Source organism: Neofelis nebulosa, chromosome 4, assembly GCF_028018385.1.
Source record: "Neofelis nebulosa isolate mNeoNeb1 chromosome 4, mNeoNeb1.pri, whole genome shotgun sequence".
Lineage (NCBI taxonomy): Eukaryota > Metazoa > Chordata > Mammalia > Carnivora > Felidae > Neofelis > Neofelis nebulosa.
The window spans coordinates 58,331,156-58,358,818 of record NC_080785.1 but is presented as its reverse complement, the minus strand read 5'-3'; the positions used below and the strand labels follow the sequence as shown (position 1 = coordinate 58,358,818).

General features: G+C 37.1%; 1 protein-coding gene across 17 annotated transcripts in view; it reads left to right on the top strand.

Annotated features, from left to right (window-relative positions):
• The window catches only part of HDAC9 (histone deacetylase 9), a 938,649-nt gene that overhangs the window by 539,828 nt on the left and 371,158 nt on the right, over nucleotides 1-27,663 (top strand). For all 17 annotated transcript variants that reach the window (XR_009260421.1, XM_058724883.1, XM_058724881.1 and 14 more), the window contains 3 exons: nucleotides 5,779-5,901; nucleotides 9,138-9,348; nucleotides 9,766-9,983. Coding sequence is in view for 16 of the 17 variants with exons in the window: in XM_058724883.1 (XP_058580866.1) it covers nucleotides 5,779-5,901; nucleotides 9,138-9,348; nucleotides 9,766-9,983 (552 nt within the window). In the remaining variant the exon portion in view is untranslated. The remainder of the gene's footprint in view (nucleotides 1-5,778; nucleotides 5,902-9,137; nucleotides 9,349-9,765; nucleotides 9,984-27,663) is intronic.

Here is a 27,663-nt window from a genome sequence, read left to right as displayed (position 1 = left end):
TCCGTGAATATCAACACCATTATTTTAGAGTCCGTAGATTTATTTGATAGCTCCGTTAACAGTAGCCAAGCAGCTGGTTTATTTCTATTTGAACATTAGTGTCTGGCTCTGCTGTGCTATTTTTTAAGTATTTTTTTTTCCAGCAGATTCAAACGATTTTTTAAAAAGGATTCTAATAATAAGGTTAAGTACTGTAAAATCATCTGAAATGTCACCTATTGTGTTTGCCCCAATCTCACATGACTCCTCTGCCTATTGTTTCATCATGGTTGTTGTGACATTTGCTGTAAATGTTATGCTTCCTCCTGAGTGGGTGCAGAGGTATGGATTTCGATGGCAGAAGATAAAACACTTTCCCCCCATCTTCGGGGGGAAAAGAGGCTGCTGTGACAAAAGAATCATTTAGTAGGAATAACGTGAGTCAATATTGTAAAGCAAGACCTTTAATGAGACCTTCAGCAGTGCCTTTTAAATGCAAAGGAAGCCCAGTTGAATGATAATATTTTTTGTCTCCATGTCATTTTATAGTAGTACATTTTTGGATGTCCAGTAAACGTAAAAGCTTAGAGATTTAGATTTCTAAAAACTTTCTTCATCACATGGAGATTTTAATTTTCTATCTGCCATCTGAAAGGACAATAGAAAATAAATACTATTGAAAAAATCACTGTGAAAACTACAAGTAAGTATTAAATGATTAAGATATATATATTTGGTTTGGGGTTTTTTGTTGTTTTTTGTTTGTTTATTTGTTTGTTTTGAGACAAAGCGTGCGAGCAAGGGAAGGGGCAGAGAGATAAAGAGAGAGAGAGAGAGAGAGAGAGAGAGAGAATCCTGAGCAGTCTCCACACTGTCAGCATGGAGTCCATTGCGGGGCTCAAGCTTGCTAACCCTGAGATCATGACCTGAGCCGAAATCAAGAGTCGGGTGCTTAACTGACTGAGCCACCCAAGCGTCCCATCTTTTTTAATGTGGCTTTCTTTCAGATAGTCTAATTTGGGGATCTGGGACCTTTTAAAGCTAAAGCAGACTGAGGTTTACAAGCATGTCTTCCTGCATGCCATTCTACTACACATAGATATTACCAGATCATGCCAGTCAGAGGTACTTCTGTCTCATGCCAAAGGATCTGATGTCCAGGGAAAGGTGGTTAGCTGCCCAGTCATAAGCCAGTGAGTGATGGAGCTCAAATGTAAGACACTGGGGCCACACTTATTTTCACCAGTCCAGACTACTCCTCACCAAGACTCTGTAGAGACTTACATTCCCTATCTGATGCTCATGTATATTGTAGGTAATTTTGACCATGTAGTAAATTTAAAATTCTACACCTACTTTCTCTAGGAGCTTCTTAAGAAGTAGGTGATTATTTACATAACTAGTTTTCAATCAAAGATCATCTGTTGACTTCTTTGTCTTAAGAGTCAGAAAAGTATTGCCCTTCCTCCCTCCCTTCCTCCATCCCTCCCTACTTTCCATTCCTTCCTTCCTTCCTTCCTTCCTTCCTTCCTTCCTTCCTTCCTTCCTTCCTCTGTATCTCCTATCCCCACTTCAATTTCCCTTGCCCCCATAGGCAGTCATTCTCTCCTGTATTTTTTGTTTGCATGGGCTCTTACATCATTTGTATTTTCTGCTTTGTGCCCCAAAATTTTAGTGAGTGTAAATAGCATGGTGTTATCAACCTCATTCCATTTCTTATTTTTATCACTAAGTATATGTTCTTAGATCTAGTCATGTAATTATGGATGCATATACCTAATAGTTTGCTTTTAATCACTGTAACAATCCCTGGTGGGCAGTGCTCCATTTTATCTACCTGTTCTCCAGCGGGATGTCCCAATGGACTCCAGTTCTCACTCACCACCAAAAACTGCTTCAATAAATTTCATGCTTCAGTGGACATCATCCTAAATGATGATAAGTGAGAGATTAATGAGAGAATTTCTTGAAGATATAATTCCCAGCAGAATAATTTTAGGGTCACAGCGTATAGTGTAATTATTTGTTTATTTTTATGAATTACTCATTAGAATTGCTATACCAGTCTATAGTCCCACCAGCAATGTGTGATGGTTTTTACCTGTCTCAATTCCTATGACATTCTGAGATTTTGTATTTTTCTAACTTTTGCCCATGTTCCTTTTGTAAGAGATTTTGAGTCTTTTCATTGAAGCTAACAGGTTTCTGATTTCAATGGCAAAATTAATAGCTCTGTTGAGAGACATATAATTTTTCAGTATATTTTATTCATTTGGATTGCAAAGATTATCCATAAGATAGGCTTCCAATTGCTATTATGGTGAGAAAAAAATTTTGAGAGTCATTATTAAGATGTGAGTAGGCCTTCCCTGCCTCAACACCTGACTCGGTCATATCCCTCTTCTCAACATCACGCTCTTTCCAGTGAAATGCTCCTAGCTACCAATCAAAGCCTGGTATAAAACTGACACCCTGCTCTGTGCCATTGAAGTGATTTAACCCTACTCTAATTATCATAGTTTTCAAAGGTCATTAGTTAGTTTTCTATTTTTCTGTGCACCTAACTGGCATAGCACAGTGCCACACTGTTAATCTAACTGAATTGTTATTTATTAATTGTTTTGTAAGTATTAAAAGGTGGTCACTTATACATTTAATATTTCCATTTTATTTTACTACAGCAATGCTTTCTAGTTCTGAATTTTTTATTTTACATTAAAACCATCTTCCCCATGTTCTAAGATGGAAAATGGCATTTTAGCACAGCTCTGATTTAAGGGCTGGGTCGGTTTCAAAATTGCTTCCTGGAAAAACCATGGCTTTGCCTGAAAATGCTTGTGATCTCGCCACAATGCTAAGGTGGAGTAACCTTCCAGCCTTGTAAGAATACTGGTCAGGAGCCTTCACTGTCTCAGTGAATTGGTACCTCTCACCACGTCTTTGGCTGGCTTTCAAGTGTGTCTGCCCTCTTTTAGCCGTGTAGATAGAATACAACTCTAGGTTCTTCCTAAGAATCACTAACCTGGAACAGATAGACTGTGTTGATCAAAAAGCTGTATCGAGGAAAGTTGTATTTAAAGAAGATAATTTGAGGAAAACATTTTTTCAGGTCTGTGAAGTTATTTGTGATTCTAGCCATTCCATGTAAATTCTCTGCCTGATACCTTATCTTGTAAGTGAAGGAAATGAACTAAGTAATGTCTAAATCCCTGAACTTCTGTGACATACTATACCAATTAGTCTCTGTGGGAAGAACCAGCTATATACCTAGTGAACATGGGGGACTCACGACTTTCCTTGTTTCCTCAGGAATGGTCTCCATGACTTGAGCACCCTCATGTCTGTAAAGTCACCAGGGCTTTCGCTTTCTTCTCATGTCCAGGTCAGCTGGTTCCCAGTTGCACACATTTATTCTTTTCCATCAGCCTCAGGACCAGATTTTGCTTCCTCTTCTTTTCTAAAGTGTCCCCCATATCCGTACTTTTTTTTTTATGGTTCCCATATCCTTCAGTAATGGTGGTCCAGTGAGATATAGCTTCTATAGCAGTACCTGACAACAAATCATATAGCCTTGATCAGTTTAAAAGTTATGTTCCTGATCTCACCGGGGACCAGAATTGAGCAAATCACTCCGTTTCTTTATCCATAACTGAAGCATAATGATAGCTACAGAGTGCCTATGAAAAATAGGTTAATGTCCAAAAAAGTCCCTAGCCCAGAGGTTGGCACATGGTAGGTGTTGAAAAGCAGTACACTGTCATAAGAAATGGAGACACTCGATTTTGACATGAAACTTCAAGAGTTTAATCCCATAGTGAGAATTTTCTGTTGTCTTCACTTTAGTCAAAGCCCATGTGAGCAGCTGGTCCACTGCTGCTATTATTACATCCAAGAAGAAGTATTTTTCTTACTTTAGCATAGGTTTGCTTCCTGGGATGAGGTGGAAAGATATCACAGAAGTTCATTCTGTGAAACAAAGATGAACTCATTAGTGTAGCCTGTGGTATCTTTGGTGCCATTCCCACAGTGCATGTCAACTCTCAGTTGTGAGATAAACAGATACAATCTGGAACGCATATTGTACATGATTTAAAGTGCTTACTTTTCCGCATTTATTTATCTTCTATGAAAACATAAGTGAATGAAATATCATTTTATTATAAATTACTGCTTGCAACTAATAAGCCAGTTAAAATATTTTTTGCTTCCTCACACATTCGTTTTGTTCTTATTCAAGCATATATTCCAAACTAAAAATTAATATTAAAAGCATATTAATGTAAGCAAAATAAAAGCTTGCCTTTTTAATTAGAGCAAATATGCAACTGCTACTTAGAGCTCCTAATGCAAAATTGCAATCTCACACATTGTAATGATCAGATCTTTTCCTGCAGTCTTCATGCTGTGGCATTTTAGACAACTTTAGTTCTGTAAAGGGTTGCATATAAAAGCAATGTATTGTTAAAACTTTCAATATACCTCTTGATTTTCATGCACAAATATCTGCCTTGTCCTTGTGAGAAAAAAATAAAATCTGAGTTAGCTTGGAATTCCCGGTTGCAATGAAAAAAACTCTACATTTAACCTTCTGCTCTTATTATGTTAAGGCTACGACTCATCTCCAAACAAACCTATGACTGAGGTGATGTTTTGGAATAACATCCTGTGTTTTGGTGGCGCATCACTCTTCAGTGACATTCTGAGGTTGCATTGTATTAGCACATGATATTTTCCCCAGTTAATTGATATCCCAGGTTTGTCCAGGGGAAAATCTACAGCTCCCCCAAACATGCTTGACAAGTTATTATATTTACTTTAGTCAAAGCCCGTGTGTGCAATATCCCTCTTGGAGGTGGTCTATTATTGGAGTCCCATATGCTTTTTGTTTGGGAAGAAAGCAGTCACTGTGTCATACTGTTACATGGAGTATTCTTTTTCAGGGATGTTGTTCCCTTGGGGACCATATCAGGCCAGAGTTCCTTAGTCTAATAAGACCTTTGTAACTCTTATTGTATAAGAGTTCTGGGAGGGAAGCAAGAGTTAAACAGAAAATGTAATTCAAGCAACCATATTGGGCCACATGTGGGAAAACATGACTCTTAGTATTGGATTAAAAAAAGGTATTTGTTGTAGAAAGGACTGTGATGCGAAAACATTCAAGGTATTTTCAGTGTAAATGAAGCCTTTTGTGGCACAGGGAACTCATAATATTTTAACATTTACCTTAGCTACTGAATATGAATAATCTAAACATACACCACACAGAATTGTCTATTCATAAATTTTATACTTAATAAAGATATTATTAATTATAGAAGTCCTGTATGGTGATATCTAATATAAGATTTTCTTGTGTGAGTTTTCCCATCAGTAAAATGATGTTTAATCCATATAAAGATAATGATTATAGCAACATTATATACATATCATTACTCAGTAATACAAAAAATACACTCATAAGAATTACTCAATTTAATTGTTATACTTCACCAATTGAGGACAGACATGCTGATTATGGTCCATAAAGGTAGAATTTTGAAAGTGAATTTTGCACAATGAACACAGAAGCTCTTCACATTTTGTGGTGATTTCTAATGAAGAGAATTTTAATTTGCACATAGAACTTTTGATACAGAAATCAAAATAAACATTTAATATACTTGACTATTTTGACTAATCATGATAATATAAAATTTATTTTCCAAAATGTGAACATTTTACAGTAAAATTTATGACATAATAATGTTTTGAGACTCCTTTTTCTTTTTCTTTTTCTTTTTTTTTTGTTGTTGTTAACAGCATATGGTTTCACAGCAACGCATTCTAATTCACGAAGATTCCATGAACCTGCTAAGTCTTTATACCTCTCCCTCTTTGCCCAACATTACCTTGGGACTTCCAGCAGTGCCAGCCCAGCTCAATGTAAGTCATTACACAGCAGCCCAAGTGATATTTTCATAGGGGAGCTCTCTTTCATTTCTTGTATATTTACACTTCAGGGAAACTTGGTAGAGTTCATTTCTCAGAGAATTCATCCACTTCACTCTGAGTTGTGCAGAGACATTCAGTTTCATTTCAAATTAAAGAATTATACTGGTTCACATAATACTATTTATAAAAATAGTAACTAACATTTGTATAATGCTTTATAACTTTTAAAAAAGAAAGTACTCTCCAGACATATTATTTTAGTAGCTTCACACAGCCATTCCATGAAACAGAGATTACAGGCCACAGTTTTACAGAAGAAGAAGCTGAGATTTGGAATATTTGAAATCCCAAGATCACAGAGCCATTAAGTAACATACGTAGGACTCAACCCAGGCCTGTGTTGAGAGCTGTAGCTTCTAAGGCAGGCAGCACAGGTTTATAGAATTTATTTTGTGAATGACTTTATCTTCAGAATTTAAGTTACTGACTCTGTCATACTAAGGGACATATCTGGAAAACCTCTCTGTGAGCAATATTAAATTCTTCCCAGGAGATTCAGAGTGAATCAGTTACTTTAAAAGTCCTGACATCTGAAATAGGATCTTTGGGAGGTACTGTCCTACTAGCAGAAGATAGCAATAATTATTTTATACGTATTCCCCAAAATAATATAAAAGATGTGTAAGCTTTACCTGGAAAAATTCATCTGTGGCTTGTTGTGTAAATAATACTTAGGCAGAGGTCATGGGATGCATTAGGTTTAAAGAGAAATTTTTTCCAACCCTTGGCACCAGTTTTTTTCAAACTTTAGCAGCACATCTTCCATGGAGTTCCAGCTTGTCAAATTCACATCTTTTATAATAAGCCCACGCCAGGAAATTTTAAAGAGTTGACCATTTTGTGATTAGTTTATCTTCAGAATATAAGACCTGTATACGGTATGCTATTTTATGCACAAGCACACCTACCTAACATTTTTAAATGACACATTTTATAATTGGGTTCAATACATGTTATAAAATCAATCAAAGAGATTCCTGATTATATTTGGCACTTTTACCAAATGTTATCATTTCTCTTACATGATATAGTAATCTTCTACCAGTGAGGAAAAAGCAAAATTTTGTTGTTTTCTATTTGAGGATTGAAGAAGAAAAGCTTAAAAATACTGATTTCAGCTATGCCTTTGAATTTCCACATGAAGCGTTAGTAAACAAATGGTTCTAGTGAAAAGAAAAAAAGGAATTAAGGATGAAACTGAATATAAATGTTCATGTATGGTATTTTCACATCTCCACTTATTAAAAATTATTTTTCTTCCATTCCTGTTTTTCCTCTTCTTCAGATGATAAGCAAATACTAACATAAAAACTTCTTATGACACATGAATAGGCATTTCTTTCCACTCTTTTTTGTACGTTCTAAGTCATTCCTACCAGCTAACACAAACATACACCACTTTTAATGTGGTCAGAGAGAATTTTTTCCCAAAGGACCAAGTACTAACGCCAGACCATTTAATGTTTCAATGGTAATACAATTTGGTACCGTTGGATGAATAAACCAATGTGGTTTGGATTGAAGTTTCGTTTTTCTTTGCTTCCATTTTGGTGTGGATGAGGCCATCACAATTAATTTTTCAGTTTAGCATTGCTTTGGCAAAGGGATCTCTTAATATTCCATTTCCCCACTGAATAGTGGGAAATTTTAAGGAAAAGAGGCCAGGAGAAGGAATCACTTCTAGATTAAACATTGTGTTGACTTGCCATGTGACTAAGACAAACCATTTACCTCTTTGTCCTTCAATTTCGCCATCACTGAAAATTGCTTTGCTTCCCTGGTGCACAGCAATTTTGAAAGATGAAACATGAGTTTTGAAAAGAAACATGCCACATAATTTTGAGGTATTAGACTTCTGCTTTTGTAATGCCAAAATGACCTCCATTCATTAAATTCTTTGAATAGGATAATGCATTATTACTATTGATGATATAATTATTATTACCTTATTACTGTGTTATCATACATTTCAAGTTCTTAATAGCATTTTTATTTGATCTAATTTCACTTGTAGTTTATTTTATTAAACAAAAGTATCTGCAGTGTCATTTTCAATATTTAGAGATTTGGGGATCTGTTACAAATTAATATAAAATACATGTTTAAATCAAATTCCTGCATTTTTATACAACTGCTCATTGAGTTGGCTGAAGACTTATTTTAAAAATTAAATATTGGAAACCTACAGCTCTGTGAACTTATTAGAGGTCATTAGAGGAATTGTTCCTTCTGCATGAAACTCCAAAACTATAGACAGTCTTATCCCAGCTTCTTTTTTGTTAATGTTTATTTATTTATTTTGAGAGAGGAGGTGGGGGGAAGGGCAGAGAGAGGGAGACAGAGAATCCCAAGCAGGCTCCACTCTGTCAGCACAGAGGCTGATGCGGTACTGAAACTCACAAACTGTGAGATCATGACCAGAGCCAAAGTCAGACTCTTAACAGACTGAGCCACCCAGGTTCTCTTTATCTTCAGCTTCCTCATTGCTAAGATACAGTCACTAGTTCAGCAATTTGAATCAATTTTATGTTTCCAGTATACCTTTTACTTAAACAGTATATTCAAATATTTTAAACATAAACTTCCCAGTTATTAGCCCTGAAATTAGTATTATTATTAGTTAATGCTAAAATAATCTTTAAGTTCAGTACAAGGATACTCAATACTAAATTGTCTCCCAGGCTTCCACCCTATTTTTATTTCTCCTTTGTTGATTCAGTTAGTTTAGAAAGACATGCTGTCGGGCAAAATAGGTGAAGGCGAGTAAGAGGTACACACTTCTAGTTGTAAAATGAAGAAGTCATGGGGATGTAAAGTACACCATAGGGAATATAGTGAATAAGATTGTAATAACTTCATATGGCAACAGAGGTAACTACACTATCATGGTGAGCAGTTCATAATGAGCACTTCAGCAATGTTGAATCACTATGTTGTACGCCTGAGACTAGTGTAGTGTTGTGTGTGAACTATACTTCAGTTAAAAAAAAGAAAACACTAGGAGAAAAAAAAGACATCCTATTATACATTTTCCCTACTCAGCCATCAGTAAGATGGGGTTTATTTTGGGTAGGGAAAGGAAGGATTATAGAATAAGAAACTCATCTAATGGTGTACAGACCTAATGGATGAAAAAGGATTAACATCTTTATTATTTCTTGACACAGGCTTCGAATTCACTCAAAGAAAAACAGAAGTGTGAGACTCAGACACTCAGACAAGGCGTTCCTCTGCCTGGGCAGTATGGGGGCAGCATCCCAGCATCTTCAAGCCATCCCCATGTCGCTTTAGAGGGAAAACCCAACAGCAGCCACCAAGCTCTCCTGCAGCATTTGTTACTGAAAGAACAAATGCGACAGCAAAAGCTTCTTGTGACTGGTAATTAATGACACCATCATCTTAGGGCTTTCTTTTATCTGTGTTCCAATGTAATGCCCCTTTAGCTCAAGACCCTATTAAAGATTTACATTGTCATGCAAGGGTCTCCCTGACACTTGGTATTGTGGGAAAGGCTACTATTTTCATTTATTTCTCTAGACACATGGTGGGGAAAACACCTCACCTTGTTAAACCTTCATACGTACCAGAGTCGATTACTGGTGAGTCACTGGTGAGATGCATACCTATCTAATGTTCTGGCATTTCTGCCTTTACCCCATACAACCTAGGTTTCTTCTGTTGTTTGCCCAGCAGAATCACTAGTTTCACCAAATTTCTCATATATCTATTTTCTGTGGCTTTTTGTTCTTTTATAAAGCAAAATTGTATGTGTGTGTGTTACATTTTTTTTTTCAGGCGGAGTTCCCTTACATCCTCAGTCTCCATTGGCAACGAAAGAGAGAATTTCACCTGGCATTAGAGGTACCCACAAATTACCCCGTCACAGACCCCTGAATCGAACCCAGTCCGCACCTTTGCCTCAGAGCACATTGGCTCAGCTGGTCATTCAGCAGCAACACCAGCAATTCTTGGAGAAGCAGAAGCAATACCAGCAGCAGATCCACATGAACAAAGTAAGCCCCCAAGCCGAAGTCAAAATGTCATAACCACCAATGGGGGAAATTGGGGTTCTCTTCACTGATCGGGGCACATGAGAGGAGAATGTTGGGATCTATCCATCACAGTCAAAAGGAGATCGCCATCCTAGCCCTCAGGGACAGCATCACAATATCAGTATTTTCACCATGACTACAGTCACAGGATGCTTATGGCAAAACTGAGATTATGGATTAGTAAGGGCTTTCATAATTGAAGCCCTATCTTAATACATAAGCACACCCAGGCACCTGTGTGCAGAGCCCCATTTTCTGGTATTGTAGAAAAGGCTTGAGGCAGAGTTGAATGTGATGGATCGACAGCTCAAAAAGTTTGCACAGGTGCAGGCAGATATGACAAGGTTAGCCAACAGAGTATTTCTCAGCAACTTGTATGTATCCATGTTGCATTTATTTTTTAGTATGCCCCACTTCATTCCAAACAATGTTTGAAGCAATTTCTCAGAAATATGTGGTAATTTTCTGGCAGCCTTATTGTGGCCAAAATGGAAAGCTGATGTATGTATCACACCACATCCTTAGGAGCTCTCCTGCTGAGGCAACCACAAAGAAACAGTGATTACAATATGACAATATCAGACAGGCCAGGCCAGTAACATTTTCAGTGAATTCATAAGCAAAACTGGTCTTTCCAGCTTTGCCACTACCGTCTGCTAGGAGTTTCCAAAGCAGAGTCTTCTCCTTCCTGGACAGTGTTTTGGTCCTGGATGTCATAATTCTACCCAGTCTCCACTGTTACTATATCACCTACAAGTATCATGGAGAGAGGTTTTATATTAAGAAATGACATTCTGTTTACTGATAGGTAGCTAAAAAGTGGCTTACTGTTTAAAAGTTTTATTGTATCGTGATGTAAACAAAGCAAAACCTCCTGGGCAAAGATAATAGCTATTAAATGCTACAAAGATGATTTGATCTTTGCCCAGGAGGTTTTGCTTTGTTTACATCACGATACAATAAAACTTTTAAACAGTAAGCCACTTTTTAGCTACCTATCAGTAAACAGAATGTCATTTCTTAATATGAAACCTCTCTCCATGAGGGGGTCTTTATCATGTGCTCACTTACCATGTGTTTATTGCAGGTAGGGTAGGGCGAGAGTTTTTCTCTTCTCTTTGGCCTCCAGCTTAATAAGGCAGAGCCATGAAGGAAACACAGGCTGAATACCATACTGCTGAACAGAAATTCCTCCAGCCCAGCCCTTTGCTGCTTTCAAAGATGATGTGTATGTGTATGGGATTGGGGAAATAGGACCAGAGGATAGATGGCGGTGGTAACTACCTTTCCTGCCATCTTTCATTCTACTGCAGACTATATTTCACTATATTGCTTATTACTCTTTATATATCATCAGATTGATGCCTGTTTCGTTGCTACCACATTTCTCTAAATTTATCAAATTATTTTGTATCAAATCAGTCTCACTGGAGGCAATCAACTTCCTTCTTGTGTAGTGATGGAGTACTTTTGATTTAAGAGTGTATGTCTGCTATATTATGGTAGAGTTCAGTTTGTTTGTTTTGTGGTCTCTCAGCACTACTTATAACTACTGGGAATTCCTGAAAAATTGTCCAGTGACCAGTGAGGAAAACTTTATGCAGAAAGAAAGATTAGGAATCCTACATTTTGCCTCATAATATTTTGATCTGGAATTAAGTTCGTTAGATTCCTGTTAATACTTTTAAGATTATTTGGGAATACATTTTTCATGACCTAGAGATGCTGGTGTTTCAGACTCAGTGGTATGCTAATAACAGAATCTTTATATTTTAGTATCACACTTGAGATTTTGACAGGCGGATGCTAACCTCAGTCACATGGAAGAAACTAAGATGAAAAGCAGGCATTTGCATTTGAGCAATGAGAAGAGCAAATCTTATCAGAGACCTTCTCCCATGTGGAGCTGATTCCTTGGAATCTGTTAAGAATTCTTCCCAAAATTAGAAACAAACCTATACTCTCAGGTACATGTTTGTACAGTGGTTTGACTATTAAATCTTGTCTTAATTAGGCAAAATGAAGTCCAGAAAACTTCAAAGTACAAAGCTGATCTTTATATATTAACCCCTCTCAGCTTGGGTGTTTAGATTACTCAAGCAGGTCTCCAGTTGGCTTTTCTCCAAGTATGTATTCCATATGTTTGATCAAATGGCATATGCACGTTGGGTATTCTCCAGATTTTGAAAATATTTCACCTGCCCTCAATTGTGTGAGGGAACAGAGAAGAATCTTAAAGAAGAAAATATTGAATCTCTGACCTATTCTGAAGTATTCACAATAGAACCATCAAGAAATGAATTGCTACTGTTCTCCCTTCCCCAGGAGGTGATGAAAACATTTATTTCACATTATGTGAGGGCCATAACTGAGATGCCAAAAACCAATGCGTTTGTGTATAATTATATATTTATGTGTATTCTAACCATTTTGAATACCCATTAATGAGAAATAACCACAGAAAATTTAATTTATGTCATTTTTCTTTCCTGTTAAAATGGATGAATCTATATTGAATCTATTCAAAATGGAACCAAATAGTTGGCATCATAAAAATGTCCCTGCTCTTGAGGTACTTACAGTAGCAGGAAATACATGCTCACATAAAGACATTGGTATACAGATACCCTGTTTGAAAATGTCCTTTTCTTTTGCTCCTTCAAATTTTTTTTTAAGATTTAGAGAAGCAAAAATGCAGTGACAACAAAAGAAAAAATAAGTGTATTTGTCTCTAAACCTATAGCATATTAAATATGATTGTCCTTCCTGGCATGAAATTTTTTTAATGTTTATTTATTTATTTTTGAGAGAGAGAGAGGGATGGCAGAGAGAGAGGGAGAGAGAATCCTAAGCAGGCTGTGCACTGTTAGTGTAGAGCCCAGTGCAGGGCTTGAACCCACCAACCGTGAGATTATGACCTGAGCTGAAACCAAGAGTTGGATGCTTAACCGACTGAGCCACCCAGGTACCCTGCTGGTATTATTTTTTTTTAATTTTTTATGTTTTTTAATTTTAATTTTGAGAGAGAGAGCAAGAGAGCACGAGAGCAAGTGGGGGAGGGACAGAAGGAGAGGGAAACAGGATTGAAAGCAGGCTCTAGGCTCTGAGCTGTCAGCACAGAATCTGATGTGGGGCTTGAACTCACATCCTAGGAGATCATAACCTAAGCCAAAGTCCGCACTCAACCGACTGAGCCACCCAGGTGACCCTCCCCCTAGTATGAAATTTTTAATGATGTAATTGAATTGCTAATCATCATTAGAAGTCAAAGCAAATCTATATTTTTCAGAGTTTATATAATAATTGACTTATTAAATTTGGAAAGCTTTGTCATATCTTACTATTATTTGAATCAACCATTTATGAAAGCCGTCATTCCTGCTTACTATAACTATACAATGTAAATATTATTAATCATACTAAATAACTTACCTACCCATTGCTTGATACTTTAATGACATTTACATGGGAAATTTGTGTGTCATAAGGATTATTTGTCTCATACAATTATGGTGTAAGTACTTAATTGCTTAGCAGAAATATCCCTGGAATGGGTATATACAGTATTTGTATTGTTACATCTACAAAATGGGGCAAGGTAGAAATGTAAGTGGAAAACCTGTCAGAATGATTTGTCTTTATACTCATCAGGTTGAATATTTTATTTTCACTGAAGGTATTTTGAGAAGTTTAACCATAAAAAAAAAATCATGGTTTACACTATTTGTTCTTTTGTTTTCTTGAGACATTTAAAGTATTCAGGAATGCATTGAACAATTTCTGTTGCTAAGGTATGGTACATTCATGAAACAATGACTTGTGGGCATTTTTTAAAAACCAAGATTCTTTATGCTAGTATCAAAAGAAGATTGATGTTGGGGCACATAGGTAGTTCGGTCGATTAAGCACCCAATTTTGGCTCAGGTCATGATCTTGTGTTTTGTGAGTTTGAGCCCCGCATCAGGCTCTCTGCTGTCAGCATGGAGCCTTCTTTGGATCCTCTGTACCCCTTTCTGTCCCTCCCCCTGCTTGTGCCCATGTGTGGGTGCTCTCCCTCTCAAAAATGAACATTTAAAAAAAAAGAGGATTGTTGCTTTTGCCAGGTATCTTTTGTTTATTTACTGAAAGATAAAAATGGTTTCTAAAGCAAAATTTTCCCCATAAATAAAAAAAGGCAAACAAAAAAGTAAGAGGGTATTGGCAATTTTCTTCTGGGATCATTTTAAATTTGAATCTTGCCACAGATTTTTCTGTTAAAAAAAAGACTATGATTAATGAAAACAAAACACACTGCAGGTTTTTTATGATTTTTGAAGGAATATACCAATCACTGCCTAATTAATAGAAGGGCAAATCTCTAGTTGTAACACTATCTGAATGATACACAGGAATTTTCCTGAGTGTCTTCAGGCATTTTTGTTGTGAGATAATCTGGCCTTGACCTCTGCCCCCTGCCCAATGGCATTATTCTTTAAATTGTTTCTCTGTTATAGTATGTATAGGATAGCATTGATGCACACTGAATAATTTCTATTTTAATTAGAATTGTTCTAATACCTATGTTTTTCATATTCATTCTATCAAAACCACATGAGCAGAAAATTTAAGAAATTTCTTTCTTCATTCAGTACTTATTTGAATGAAATACCAATTTATTATGCATTTATCCATTTAGCAACTCATTGAATTCTTGCTTTGTGCCAGACACTATTTTAATCACTAAGAAAATAACATTCAGAGTCCTCATGGAGCTTAAAGTATGGGGAGCAAGGGAGTGAATTATTCAGTAAACGGTAATACGATGTGTTATGTACTAGGATAGGGAACATGAGGAAGAAAATTGTTTTCATTGAGGAAGTAAAACTTGAGACTTGTTTGGTTACCTCCTTGGGTTCTTCTGTCCTTTTTTATCTTCTTTCTTTCTTTCTTTCTTTCTTTCTTTCTTTCTTTCTTTCTTTCTTTCTTTCTTTCCCTTTGTGATATACTCTGTGATAAATATCTTATGCATTCCTATGACTGGACATCAGCCAACACTTTTTTTAAAAACCCAGATAAATCATGAGATGATATCTTAAATATGTCAAAGTTCACTGTAGATATAAGTATTTATTATATATTTATTACTATGATACTTAGGCATTTTGACATGAGTGCTATTTTATCATAATAAAAATGTATCTAAGACAAGATTAGTAAAAGGGAGGCCAAGCAGATGTCCTGCGTTACCCTTATTAAAACAGGTAGAAATTATGTCTGACAAGCAAGGCATGAATATAATTTTGCTCAAATGCTGGAACGGAGCAAATGGGGAGTTTTCATTAATTTTAGAAGAGAATTTGACCATTTATTTGAGTAATATCTGTTGTATTCTTTTTCCTGATATAATTTTCTAACAGAAATGTTACATATTCTTCATAACCCCTCATGATTCATACCTACTCCTTGTTCCCAATCATGCATCCACAGCAACCCAGGGGACTATAGTCTGTCATGCCTGTGCTCACACACAAACATAGTGTGCATATATGTGTGTTATTTTGTTCTTACAAAATATCCCCGAAGGTAGTTCTAAAATAAAACTATTTTGTGCACTGTTGAGCAAAGCGTATGTTTTCCCAAGGAAATTTATTTGAAGAACAACTGTAAAGATGTTACATTCCAGCAAGTTTATATTTTTAAGTCTCATGTCCTATTATCATGTCCTAAATCAAGGGAACACTTTGTGTTAGCTTTATTTTAATAAAGGTGATTATATCCATGGCTTCTTGTGGGCAGGTTAAAATTTTAAGTACAATTAGATGAGGATGTTGTACCCATCTTTGCTTTTTGATGCACCTATTACTCCTGGTGTATCTTTCATGCACTGTGGCTCTTCCTAGCACCTTCTCCATAGGTACCTTAGGGATGTGGTCTTTCACGTAATACCGGCTCCCTTTTATAAGTAGGACCCACTGTAAGCTGGGACACAATGCTAATCTTCTTATGTACATTATTTTCTCAGACTTAACAACTCATTCTTTTTAATATCAAGAAAGTTAATTTAAAAAAATTTTTTTTTTTATTTAATGTTTTTTATTTATTTTTGGGACAGAGAGAGACAGAGCATGAACGGGGGAGGGGCAGAGAGAGAGGGAGACACAGAATTGGAAACAGGCTCCAGGCTCCGAGCCATCAGCCCAGAGCCTGACGCGGGGCTCGAACTCACGGACCGCGAGATCGTGACCTGGCTGAAGTCGGACGCTTAACCGACTGCGCCACCCAGGCGCCCCATCAAGAAAGTTAATTTTAAAGGGCTTAAGTAAGTTGACCCAGGGGACAGGCTAGAAGTTGACAGAACTAGACTTCTGACATAGGTTGTATGACACAAAAACCTGTCCTGAACCTAAATGTGTACTTACAATTTTAGTGTTGTTTTATTCACCAAGCAGAAGAAAAGATTTCCTTAAAAAAAATTTTTTTATTTACTCTTTTTTACTTCTTTTTTTAATTTTTATTTTTAGCGAGCACGCGAGCAGTGGAGAGGGGCAGACAGAGAGAGAGAGAGAATCTTAAGCAGGCTCCAAACTCAGCACAGTGCCCAATGTGGGGCTTGATCTCATGACCCTGGGATCATGACCTGAACTGAAATCGAGAGTCAGACACTCAACTGACTGAGCCACCCAGGCATCCCTCTTTTTTTTAACAAAAATTTTTGTTTTAAGTAGGCTCCATACCCAACGTGGGGCTTGAACTGGTGACTCCGTTATCAAGGGTCACGTGCTCTACTGACTGAGCCAGTCACGTTCTCCAAGACAAGTTTTTCCTAATTTTATTTTTGCAAAAAAGTAGAGAACTTACAATTGAAGAGAAGGCAAACAAGCAAGCAAACAAACAAACAAAAAAGGCGATCTTATTTTATGTATTTATTTATTTTTGGTATTGGTTTGGATTTGCTGAAATGAAGAAATTTGTTTTCCTGACCTTACTTCCCAACTTTTCATACATTGTCCTCCCTCCAGTGACTAATTTGGAAGTTGATGTACATGGTGGGACATTCAGATATCCATTGGATATTAAAGCTTCCCAACAGTGCTGTGAGTGCAGTACAGCCCGACCATGTTTCATGCCTTTCTTGCATGCTGTAAAATCGTCATTTCTTTAGATTGGGCAAACATCTCATAAGAGTTCTGAGCTGGCCTGATGCTGAAAGTCTACTGACTTCATCAAGTTCAACTGAAATGCAAATTTGGCATCTCCTCTCTGGGTGGTTGGAAAATGCCTTGTTTTATGTTTTGAAAAATGGATGAGTAGAAACTTGAACTGGGCTTTCATTTAGGAAAGTAGGCATTACCGTTGTCAGGTTTAATTTCTCTCTATCCATTTGACAGTATGTTTCCATGCAGAGCCTTTAATCAACAATTTAGGATTACATTTTGCCCATTAGATGGATAGTATGTCCAAAAACTTTAGCAAGCACTGAAAGGCAGTCTTAATTTTATAACAGTAAAAAGCCTCCTAGATTATTTATCTATCTATAGAGGTTTATAAAAGAAACTTTGACTTTGCCCTTAAATAGATGCTATTTCGACATGATTAGCCCAGTGTAAATAGATTCGTGTAGGTATGTGCTGAGCTTCAAAAATCCACTTACTGCAATACTGGCTTACATCATCGTAGAGAATTCATATAGAACCATTTCACTACATAATTACAAGTTGATGGTTTATAATATACAGAAAATGGCTTGTTGCTTTATTATTAGATGTGATGAAATCCGGTGTTTGTAAAAGAAACTAAATGACCATTTCAGTGGATTAATGTGTAACTTTCGTAAACGTTCCCAGTGCTGCTTTCATAACTTGAAGACCAAGGGAAGGACCTCGACCTTTCCTTTTCACTCTGCACTGTTAATCTAGTCAGAGACGCTTTTACTGAATGAGAAAAACAATAGTTGGACATGACTATGAGGTAAGAAAATAGGGGAAAGAAAAATATCTGGGGAATTAAACCATGTGAGTGGTTTGACTGATGTTGATTCCAGGCTGTTCAAAGAGAGAGGAAAGCTAAATAATTTGGTTGTTTCTCAACCTTGACAAATAGTTTCATTTGACAGGATGAAATAATTAAGTCTTACTAAGGAATTTTTAATATAGCTAAGTGATTTGTGGACATGAAAACCACCAGTATGTAGCAGTCCCTTTGTTATAGATTTTGGCTGCTTATAAAGTCCTGATTTTAGTTTTCTTCCCCTGTATCTTTCTGCCCTGTCTCTAAATACTTACGAAATCTCAGGGATTATAGTGACCCTGAAATGTCATATGATCTAGAGTATTCCCATTCCTTCAGGCAGAATTGCATCCAGGGCTAAGCTCCCATATCCAAAATGCACCATTACTCTCTTGCTATCGACTGAGTTGTATCACCCAGCAATAAAAACTCACTTCTAAAAATAATTTTCTGGCATGGAGTCATTGATGGTGTTCCACAATGATTTATTAGCAACCACTATGCTTCTGCATACTGAAAATGAAAATAAAGAAGGCCTGTTCTTTCCCTTGAATGGTTCATAGGCCTGCAAACAGATCATTCCAGTCCAAGATAGTTCTATATAATGCGTAGCTCATATGAATTGCAAAATCTAGAATGCTTGGTAACATTTCCAAGAGAAGTTTCTGATGTCTTGCAGAATTATTTGTTAGTTTTGCAACTTTGGACAAAGTGTTGAGCCTCCTTGTCCAATAATTCTCTAATCTGCATGTTTTAGAGGTTTATAGTGAGGATCCCATGAAAGGATGTACTGAAAGTGCTTTGTAAGCATGGTGAGCACGACTGAAATCTTAATGCAGTATTTATATTCTTATTTAGCACTCATAGTTCTTTTTGTTATTATTCTGTTAATGAAAACGGTTATCTGGAAGTGCTAAAATATCTCCAAGACACGCATTTCCTACTTACCTCAATCTTGCATCAAGCTACTTTGTTGTAAACCAAACTACTAAATTTTGTTCCCGCTTGAGTCTTTGTAGTCATCATGAAGCGGACCTTTGATTTCTGTTTGGAACACCATATATGTTAATTATTGAATTATTTATTGAGGTATAATTTACACAGCAAAATATATTCCTTTTGCTGTATAATTCGGTGAGTTTTGACAAATGCATATCGTCATATAATTACCACAATCAAGATAGAGAGCAGTTACCTCAACTTCCAAACTTTCTTTCTCTTGCTCCTTTGTCGTCAATTCCTACCCCTACCTCCAGCCCCAGGCAAAGTAGTTGAATTTTTGACCGTGTGGGAAACATAAAACAAATAACAAGTATGAAGGATGGTATATTTTGAGAGCAAGCAGACATCAGCTCTAAATGATCTAAACCATAGAATGTTTAAGGAAGAAGGGCCATAAGGGATTATTTTCAGAGGTCATAGGTGGACACTCTGTGGACTGCTGTCGTTGGACAGCTTGGTATCTTAAGCATTTCAATTTTTTGTCAATCTTTAAAAATAGAAAGATTTCAAATGCAAATCTGATTTCTGGCATTGTCTGAAAAATTGAAAATCTGGCTACACTGGGGCCCACATTTCCATGTGGCAATTGTTTTCTGTGGTTTATTCTTGGTATCCATTTTACATAGGGCTTGTACTGCTATCCAGATGACCAAAGCAAGGGTTGGCAAATGGGGAGAAAGGGAAATGTTTATTAGTCAGTTGATCTGAATATCATTGGCTTTGAGATCTTGTCTATTCTGAGACACAGTCCAAAATTGCCAAGGGTGCCTTTCCTTAACTGTGCCTCTATTCATTGCCCTTAAAAAGCAAAGAAAGAGAACTTTGAAAGAATGTGTACTATCAACTAAAGATTGGAAAGGGGACTTTTAGGGGAAAATCCTATTATGTAATATAAAAATGCATAAAATGACATAGTGATGTAAAAGAAGGAAAAATAGGTCATTTGTGTTCTAGTTGTCTTGTAACACTCTCTTGCTAAACTTTTTGTGTTCTAAAAGTTAGATCTTTCTGTTTCTACTTTTGCCTGCCTACATCCAATATTCTATAGTAACCAGAGTGATCATTTACAAATGCAAATCAAATCATGTTAAGGGCTTGCTTAAAATTGCCCGGTTGCTCCTTACTGTTCATAAGATAAAATCCAAACATCTTTTTGTGGCCTGCAAGGCTGTTGTGATCTGGCTCTTGCCCCTGTCACTGACCTCATCTCCTACTCCCTTCCCTTACTTGCTGAGCCTCAGCCATGTTGGCCTCCTTTTCAGTCTGTTGGGAATGCCGTTCCATCTCCAGGAGTTGTGTTATCCACTGTACTGTATGGTAGGTTCAACTTCCAGATCTTCTCATGACTTGACCGTGGTGTTGGAGCCCCTCTTAGCTTAAACCTCACATCTTCTGAGGGCCTTTCCTGCCCATACAAATGAGACACAGATGCTCACCCCTTCCCCATCATTCCTTACCACATTAAGTTCCAGTCTTCATTTGCTTACTTTCTGTTTCCTTTTCTGAGAGCTCACCTGACTGCTCTTCTCAGGATGTGGCATATAGTAAGTGTTCAACAAAAATTGTCAAATGAGTAAAGAGTGGGTGGGTAACTTTCTCAAACTCACTGGAAGGAGGAAATTTACAGTATCCTTTCCAGTTCCGAGGGTTAACACTTACTTAAGTTATTGAAATATTAGGATGTTTTGAAGCCAGAAAAGGGGTATTTTAATTGCATGCATTGATTTAGACAACCATTTGAAGTTATAAAGATAAACACGTGTCTATTAAGTATTCACTTAATCCCTGGATTAGTTTTATATCTCTTCAATATTGGGAAGAAGGAATATTTTTCAGTTTAGACTTAATTTATGTGAATAATGAACCAATATTTAGAAAATATTTCTCTCTTGTCATTTAGTTTTGGTTCCTCTGGTTATTTCCCTAAAATGCACAGAAGTGAAATGACATGGAGTATTTTGGCTTGAGGTAGAGTTCTTCTCTAAGTAGACCTCTTGATTTGAAAACCCTCCAAACACTGCATGCTGTTTTTGAGAACAGTTGGTACATACCTAATCTATTTGTGATTTGAGACAGAATTTTATCATTGTTTTACAATCTAGTTTCCTTGGAGCTTAAGGGAAAGGTTTCGTGTTCCAAAAGAAGAGTTTTGCATTTATTTAACAGAAAAAACAAGAACAAAAACAAAAACAAAAACTTGTGTCATTGCCATTCCCCAAGTAAAATCTGTCTTACAATCTGAGGCAGAATAAGAAAGTGATGAGTTGGGTTGAAGGTCATTTTGCGTAGTTTAATAATCACATTCAAACACTTGTGCTTAATGGGTTGTTGACAATTTCAGAAAACCAGATGTCCATCAGAAACAGATTTACTCCTTTTACACTCTTGTTCTTAGTTGCCATCCCAAAACTGAAGATATTTGTGGGGACATAAAAGATCTCTGTGGGAAAAATTTTAAATATGGAATTGAAAGATACTTTATTTGACAGCACTTATGTTGACTTTTAGGCTTGTCTCAGTGTAACTTACACAGAGATGAGCTGAATGTGCTCATGTGTAAAGGTTAGCAGCACAGCCTTTAAATATTATTTCATTAATTTTACATCATTTGCCAATAGACTAGATGATATTTAACATGGAATATAGAACATTCAAGTTTAGAGACTTGCTGTAATTATGATCCTAGCAGGGATTGATAAGAATGGAATTGCAAACTTAAGGTGTTAGAGATTTAGATAAATTATCATACCTGGTCCTTGGAATATCGGTATGAGTGTGTGTTACAAACCCAGAATGGTCATAGATTGCCTGCAACATTCTTAGTGTTCGGTACGATGGCTGTGCAATAGCATGGAGAATACAGGGAAACACTGACAGATGAGAAAGAACACAGATAAAAGGAGAAGGAGAAGCACAGCCATCATCTTCCTCTCTGCTGGGTTCCCCACCAAAGTACCTCACCTGGTGTCAGACGAATGACACACGGTGTGTTTTACAGATGGGCCCTCAGCCGAGATTCGCACAGGTCTGTGCATTTATCTGTCACACAGATGTTTTGTCTTGTGTTTTGTAGCCAGCAAGGCAAAAGCTCAACTTTGCTGGGGGATCACCTCCAGATGTTCAACCAAAGAGAGACTCTGCTACCCCACTGAGAGTGAGCAGACAGTTCCTCCCTGCATCTGGGGCCACTCAGCGACAGTACAAATTAGAAAAGGGTTAGCCCCTACCATCGTTGTAATGGTCACATTTGAAGTTCAAAAACACATACAACACAACATAATCTGAGTACTGAATGTCTTCATACATAGTCAGAAACTTACAAACAATGTCAAGTAATTTTTTATTTTAAAAATCTATAATAAGTTAAACCTGGCAGGCAAGTTTTCTGTGACTTTGGTTTGTAGATTTTTCTTGTTGATGTTAATTGCTAATTTTTCCACTCTGGCAAATTTGACTGCTTAAACAAAAACAGCTTTAGTCAAATACCTGGAAGAAGAAGTTAGGTTAACTCCTTCTATGCATTTGTATTTTGCAAAGCTGGTTCCAGGAGATCCCATTTATCACTCTTGTATTTCGTGAAACTTCGCAAAGAGCACATTCTGTTTCAGAGATGGTGAAAAAATGGCAGTTATTGTTCATGTAGACCTTGGCATTTGCTTCATAACCTGGGAAGAAAAGTGTCAAAGCACTGTTACTAAGCATCAGTTACACTTTCAGGTATTTATTTTTAAAAAATGATGAGTGAGAGAGACGAGAATAAATCCTAGATTTTTGACTCATGCAATTGAGTATTGCTGTTCACTCAGATGAGACAATTAAGTGAGCAAAACATTTTGAGTGGGAGGAGAATAAAGGTTTTCTTTGAGCTATTTAAAGTTTATGATACCTGTTTGATATTCTAGATCTAAGGAAAGATGTTGAAGCAGCTGAATATGAAGTTTGGAGCTCAGGAAGACAATGGAATTGTTTATATTAATTCAGTTGTTACCAGAATATAGCTGTTTCAGAGGAGAAAGCAGATTGGAAGTGTATCGAAAATTCTAGGTTTCTATTTTTTTTTTTTTTTTTTTGGAGATGGCTCAGGTTCTCCGGACATGAAATTCCTTCTTTATAAAATAAAGGTTTGAAGAGCATTATTACCAATGACTACATTTTATATGTATATGATCTCCACTCATAAGTTACTGTTTTATGTCAAGAAACATTTCTTTTACAAACCATCAAGGAATTCTGCCCTTGGAAGATCATTTTGCTATTTGGCCTTTTTGCCCCATCATCATAGCATTATTCATTCTGGCATTTTTTCTCCCTCAGGTTTCCTTTAGTACATCACAACTATAGATGAAGCCAAAGGAACTCACTAGAACAAATGGCATTGTTTCTTTATTGCACACTGAGAATTGTTACATACATATCTTTGCCAGTGAGGTTGTAAATACTGACCCAATGTGATCTGTGGACTAAATGATGGTATGTCCATGACCTCAAAAATACATTAACAGGTCAGATTTCAGGTTTTTTGTTAAAACATACATATGGCATGTTCTGTGAACACTCAGCATTTGGTCAGTATTAGAGGTTTTCTTTGACAATCTTGCTATCTATGGAAAACTATATTCTGGGAAATTAACACACAGTTTGTCTCGTCTTTGGCTGAACTAACAGTAGTAATATGAGTCTCTTACTTTCAAAGATGCTATGATTGTGTCCTGGTGCCCTTTTTGAAATGCGTTACCTTACTGACACATTAATACCCTATTTAAAATGCCACTGGATTCAGAATTAATGCAGTCACTATTTACTTTAACAAGAGAGATTTTGGTCATATAGTGTGGTTGAAAGCCTTGTTGGCATGAATTCTAAAGAGAATGGGAAAATAGAAATGAAGACAGTGAAAAGAGATAAGGAGTTTTGTTGTGAAGGGAGTTAAATAATGGGGTTGGTTGAGGGGAGCAAGGGAGGTTTTATTTAAGATGGATTATCATTTTGAAAATGTGCAAATAAGAATATTCCAGCAGAGAGGGGAAATGTGTGTTGGAGGACAGAATGGATAATTGCAGGAGTAGATAGGATCCAGGTCATAAGCCAAGGGATTGACTGAGAATAACAGCAAAGACATTGCTTTCCAAAGAACAGGAGCAGGAAGAGTGAATAGGAGAGCTTGCTAAATGTGATGGTAGCCGGATGTTGAGTTTCCCTTTGGAGGCTTCTGTTTCCTCAGTGAAATAAGAAGCAAAGCAGGCAGTGAATAAAAGGTCTGAATATTAGAGGTTGGAGGGGAGAGGCGGTAGTTTGAAATTGTCAAGGAAAGAGTGGGAATGAGTTAACTAAAGAAATGTAGTAGGACTGTCAGGCAGCACAGAGGACCCTTTTGATGGTTTTGCTGATGAATTTGAAGAGAAACATTCAACATGATTGTAATTTGTTTGTTTGTTTCCTAGCTTATTCAGCTGCTTGGGTTTGGCAGAGATTCAGTATTAATCAAGGTTAGAAGTCTTACTTTTCCAGTAAAACCCATGTTGAAAAGGGCAAGAGAGTTGAAGACAGTATAAGGGAGTCATTTTTATTGATGGATAATGGAGCTTAGTCCAGCAAGGAGGGAAGGGGCGGGGGATAAGAGAGGGTGGGCAGCAAGAATGTGGTAGGCTCAATTGCTTAGAGCACCCTCCAGAGCTGAGGAGAGGTTAGGGTCAGAATATTCTGAGAATGATCCAGAAGGGAATGATGTTCGAAACTGAGATTTAGGAAACTGCACAGCTACCAATAAACACCAGGGTGACTCAGTCAGTTAAACATTCAACTTTTGATTTTGCCTCAGGTCATGATTTCACGGTTTGTCTGATTGAGCCCTGCCTTAGCTCCTCACTGACAGCAAAATCTTGCTTGGGATTCTCTCTCTCCCTCTCTCTCTTTCTGCCTCTCCCCTGCGCTCGCTCTCTCTCTCTCTCTCTCTCTGTCTCTAAATAAATAAATAAACATTAAAAAAATAGACCAAGGCAAGGGTATAATCACAGCTTTGGGAGCTAAAGTAGGACAGAGGAAAAAGACCATTAGAGGTTAGGAGTTCAAGGTACTGAGTGGCCATGTTGGGACTGGGACTGGAAAGAAGACGAACAGCAATAGGGTCACCCTTTTACTTAACAGGTGGTATTTATAGCTTCATCTTGGTTATTAAATATGCCCCATCGTCAAACATCCAGAAGCTGTAGAAGTCGCAGCCACTACTCAGTAAGCAGGGACTTTGGACGTGGCATTTCCTGGACAGTGGTCCTGTGCTTGCTGGTGGACCTTTCATGAATGGCCCCTCAGTTTCTGTCTCATGGCCACACATCCCATATTTTTTACTCTTTCTTCCTCACAGAGGTTCTTATGCGCAGGAACTTTTGAACCCCCTCCCAGAGGTGTCTGCTTCCTTCATACATGTCCTTGGCCCACCAGCTCTGACGAGCTAGCTCCCATGAGTTTCTCCAGCTAAGCTTTGGTAATGAGAGGGAGAAGTCCTGCAGCTCACCAAGCATCCATCCAGAAGATGGAACTATAGCAGTCTGCCTGCAGATAGTCCCTCTGAGGGGCTCTTGCAGCTTCCTTCACCTGACTAATACCTTTCTTTAGATAAAATCTTCTCCCCACAACAGGCTCTATACCCTGCTCTTGTATATCTCATCTGAGATGAGTGATGGAGGTAAGCTTTGCAAGACTGAATGATGAGCTCTAGCTCTCTCTCTCTGTCTCTCTCTGAAGAATGGATGGATGCTTGTCACCCAAAGTCCTTACCCCTGGTGTCCCAGCCCAAACTGGGACTTTTTAATGAAAACCCTGCTTATTTTCTATGGCGTTATATGTTCTTTTTCTAACAGCCAATTAAATGGGATCCTAGAGTTGTATAGTCAAAGTTTAGAAATATTACATTGTTCCTTTTCTCCAAAATCTCAGCAGTATGCAAGGTCTTATGTATTTATGATATAAAGAGCTGATTAGCATTGGTACAAAAGTCCTGCAAATAATTCCCTATAAAGTACTTAGAGACATTTAAAGCATGATGGGATGATTGTTCTTATGCTGACAGCCCAGGAACAATAGAAATTAGATTGTAGGCACAAAGGAAACTAATATTTAATTTGCCTTCTTCATTTTGACATACATTTTGATTGGTAGATATTCTCATAGCTTGATTATGTCTAACTTAAGATTGGTGATGTTTACATCTTATTTGTGGCTTATCCTAAATTGTTCTTTATGTCTCTAGAATCTTGTTCTCAACCCAACCAAATATAGTATAAGCTGTAACTCTCTCCAACAAAATCTTCCAGCATTCTCCCCATCTTCTTGTGCTCAAACCCCACCAGCCTTTCATTTGCTTTAATGCCACTAAACTCCTTTTTCCAGCACACATACTGTGCCTTGGGCCAGAAATGCTCCCTCCCTTATTTCAAACCCTCATACACATAACTGACAACTCCTTTTCTATCCTTCCTCTTTCATGTCTCAGCCTAAACATAGCACCCTCTAAGTGAAACCTCCCATAGCCATCCACAGTTGTGCTCCTGTGCCAACTAGGGTGTACTCTTAGAACGCCCTGTGCTTTCCATTTTCATTTACCATACTTGAAAATAAGAATAAACTTATTTATCTATTTGGTGCCTTTCTAACACACTAAACTATAAGCTCCATGAGGGCATGGTATCTTGAACGTAGTTGGTGCTCAATCAATATTTATTGAACAAATGAATGAAAACTCCCAGTAATTTTACCTACAGTGAAATTTAAGGATTTCATCACTGTGTGCATAGCCATCTGAGGTTGTGTGGCCTGGAGGAAAGTCTGTAAGCCTAAAGTGGGTAAGACACCGTTCAGAGTTGGAGTACTAGGTATTCTAACTCTAAGCATGTATTTAGTCTTAGAAACATAGTTAGGGGCACCTGGGTGGCTCATTTGGTTAAGTGTCCAACTCTTGATTTTGGCTCATGTTCTCACGGTTTGTGAGTTTGAGCCCCACGTTGGGCTCTGTACTGGCAGTATGGAGCATGCTTGGGATTCTCTCTCTCTCCCTCTCTCTGCCCCTCCCCCACTTGTATGAACTCTCTCTCAAAATAAATACAAATAAACTTTTAAAAAAAAGAAACATAGATATGTATGAGGTAAGCTGAAACTGGACATAGAAAAATCAGTATTCATGATTTTAGTGGTTGTACTCTAAGTGTGCTGCTCATTAGCAATATTTGGCATGTTGTTTACATGGGCACTGATGTAACAGAAAACTCTAATCACTCTTGAAAGCACAGTTAGGATCTGCAGATGATCAGTCAGTGGGGACCTTATCGATTTTAAGATGAAATCATCTTGAGTATTTTACCCCATTTATTGAGCTTTTATACTATGATATTTTGCTATTGTTTACATTAGGTATGTTGTCATTTTTAAAAATCATTGATCAATTCATATACTTCTGAAGATTAAATACAATTTAATTTATAAAGTCAAGAAAAGGCCTAAGTAATAATTTTCAATTACAAATAATTTCTTCTTCCCTCTTATTTAGTTTAGATATGTTCATAAAACATTTTTACTATAACTTTTTAATCCCACATCTTTTTAAAGTTTAGGATTTCAAAATCAATATTTCCATGTTTTCCCGGTATATATAAGAGGGTGT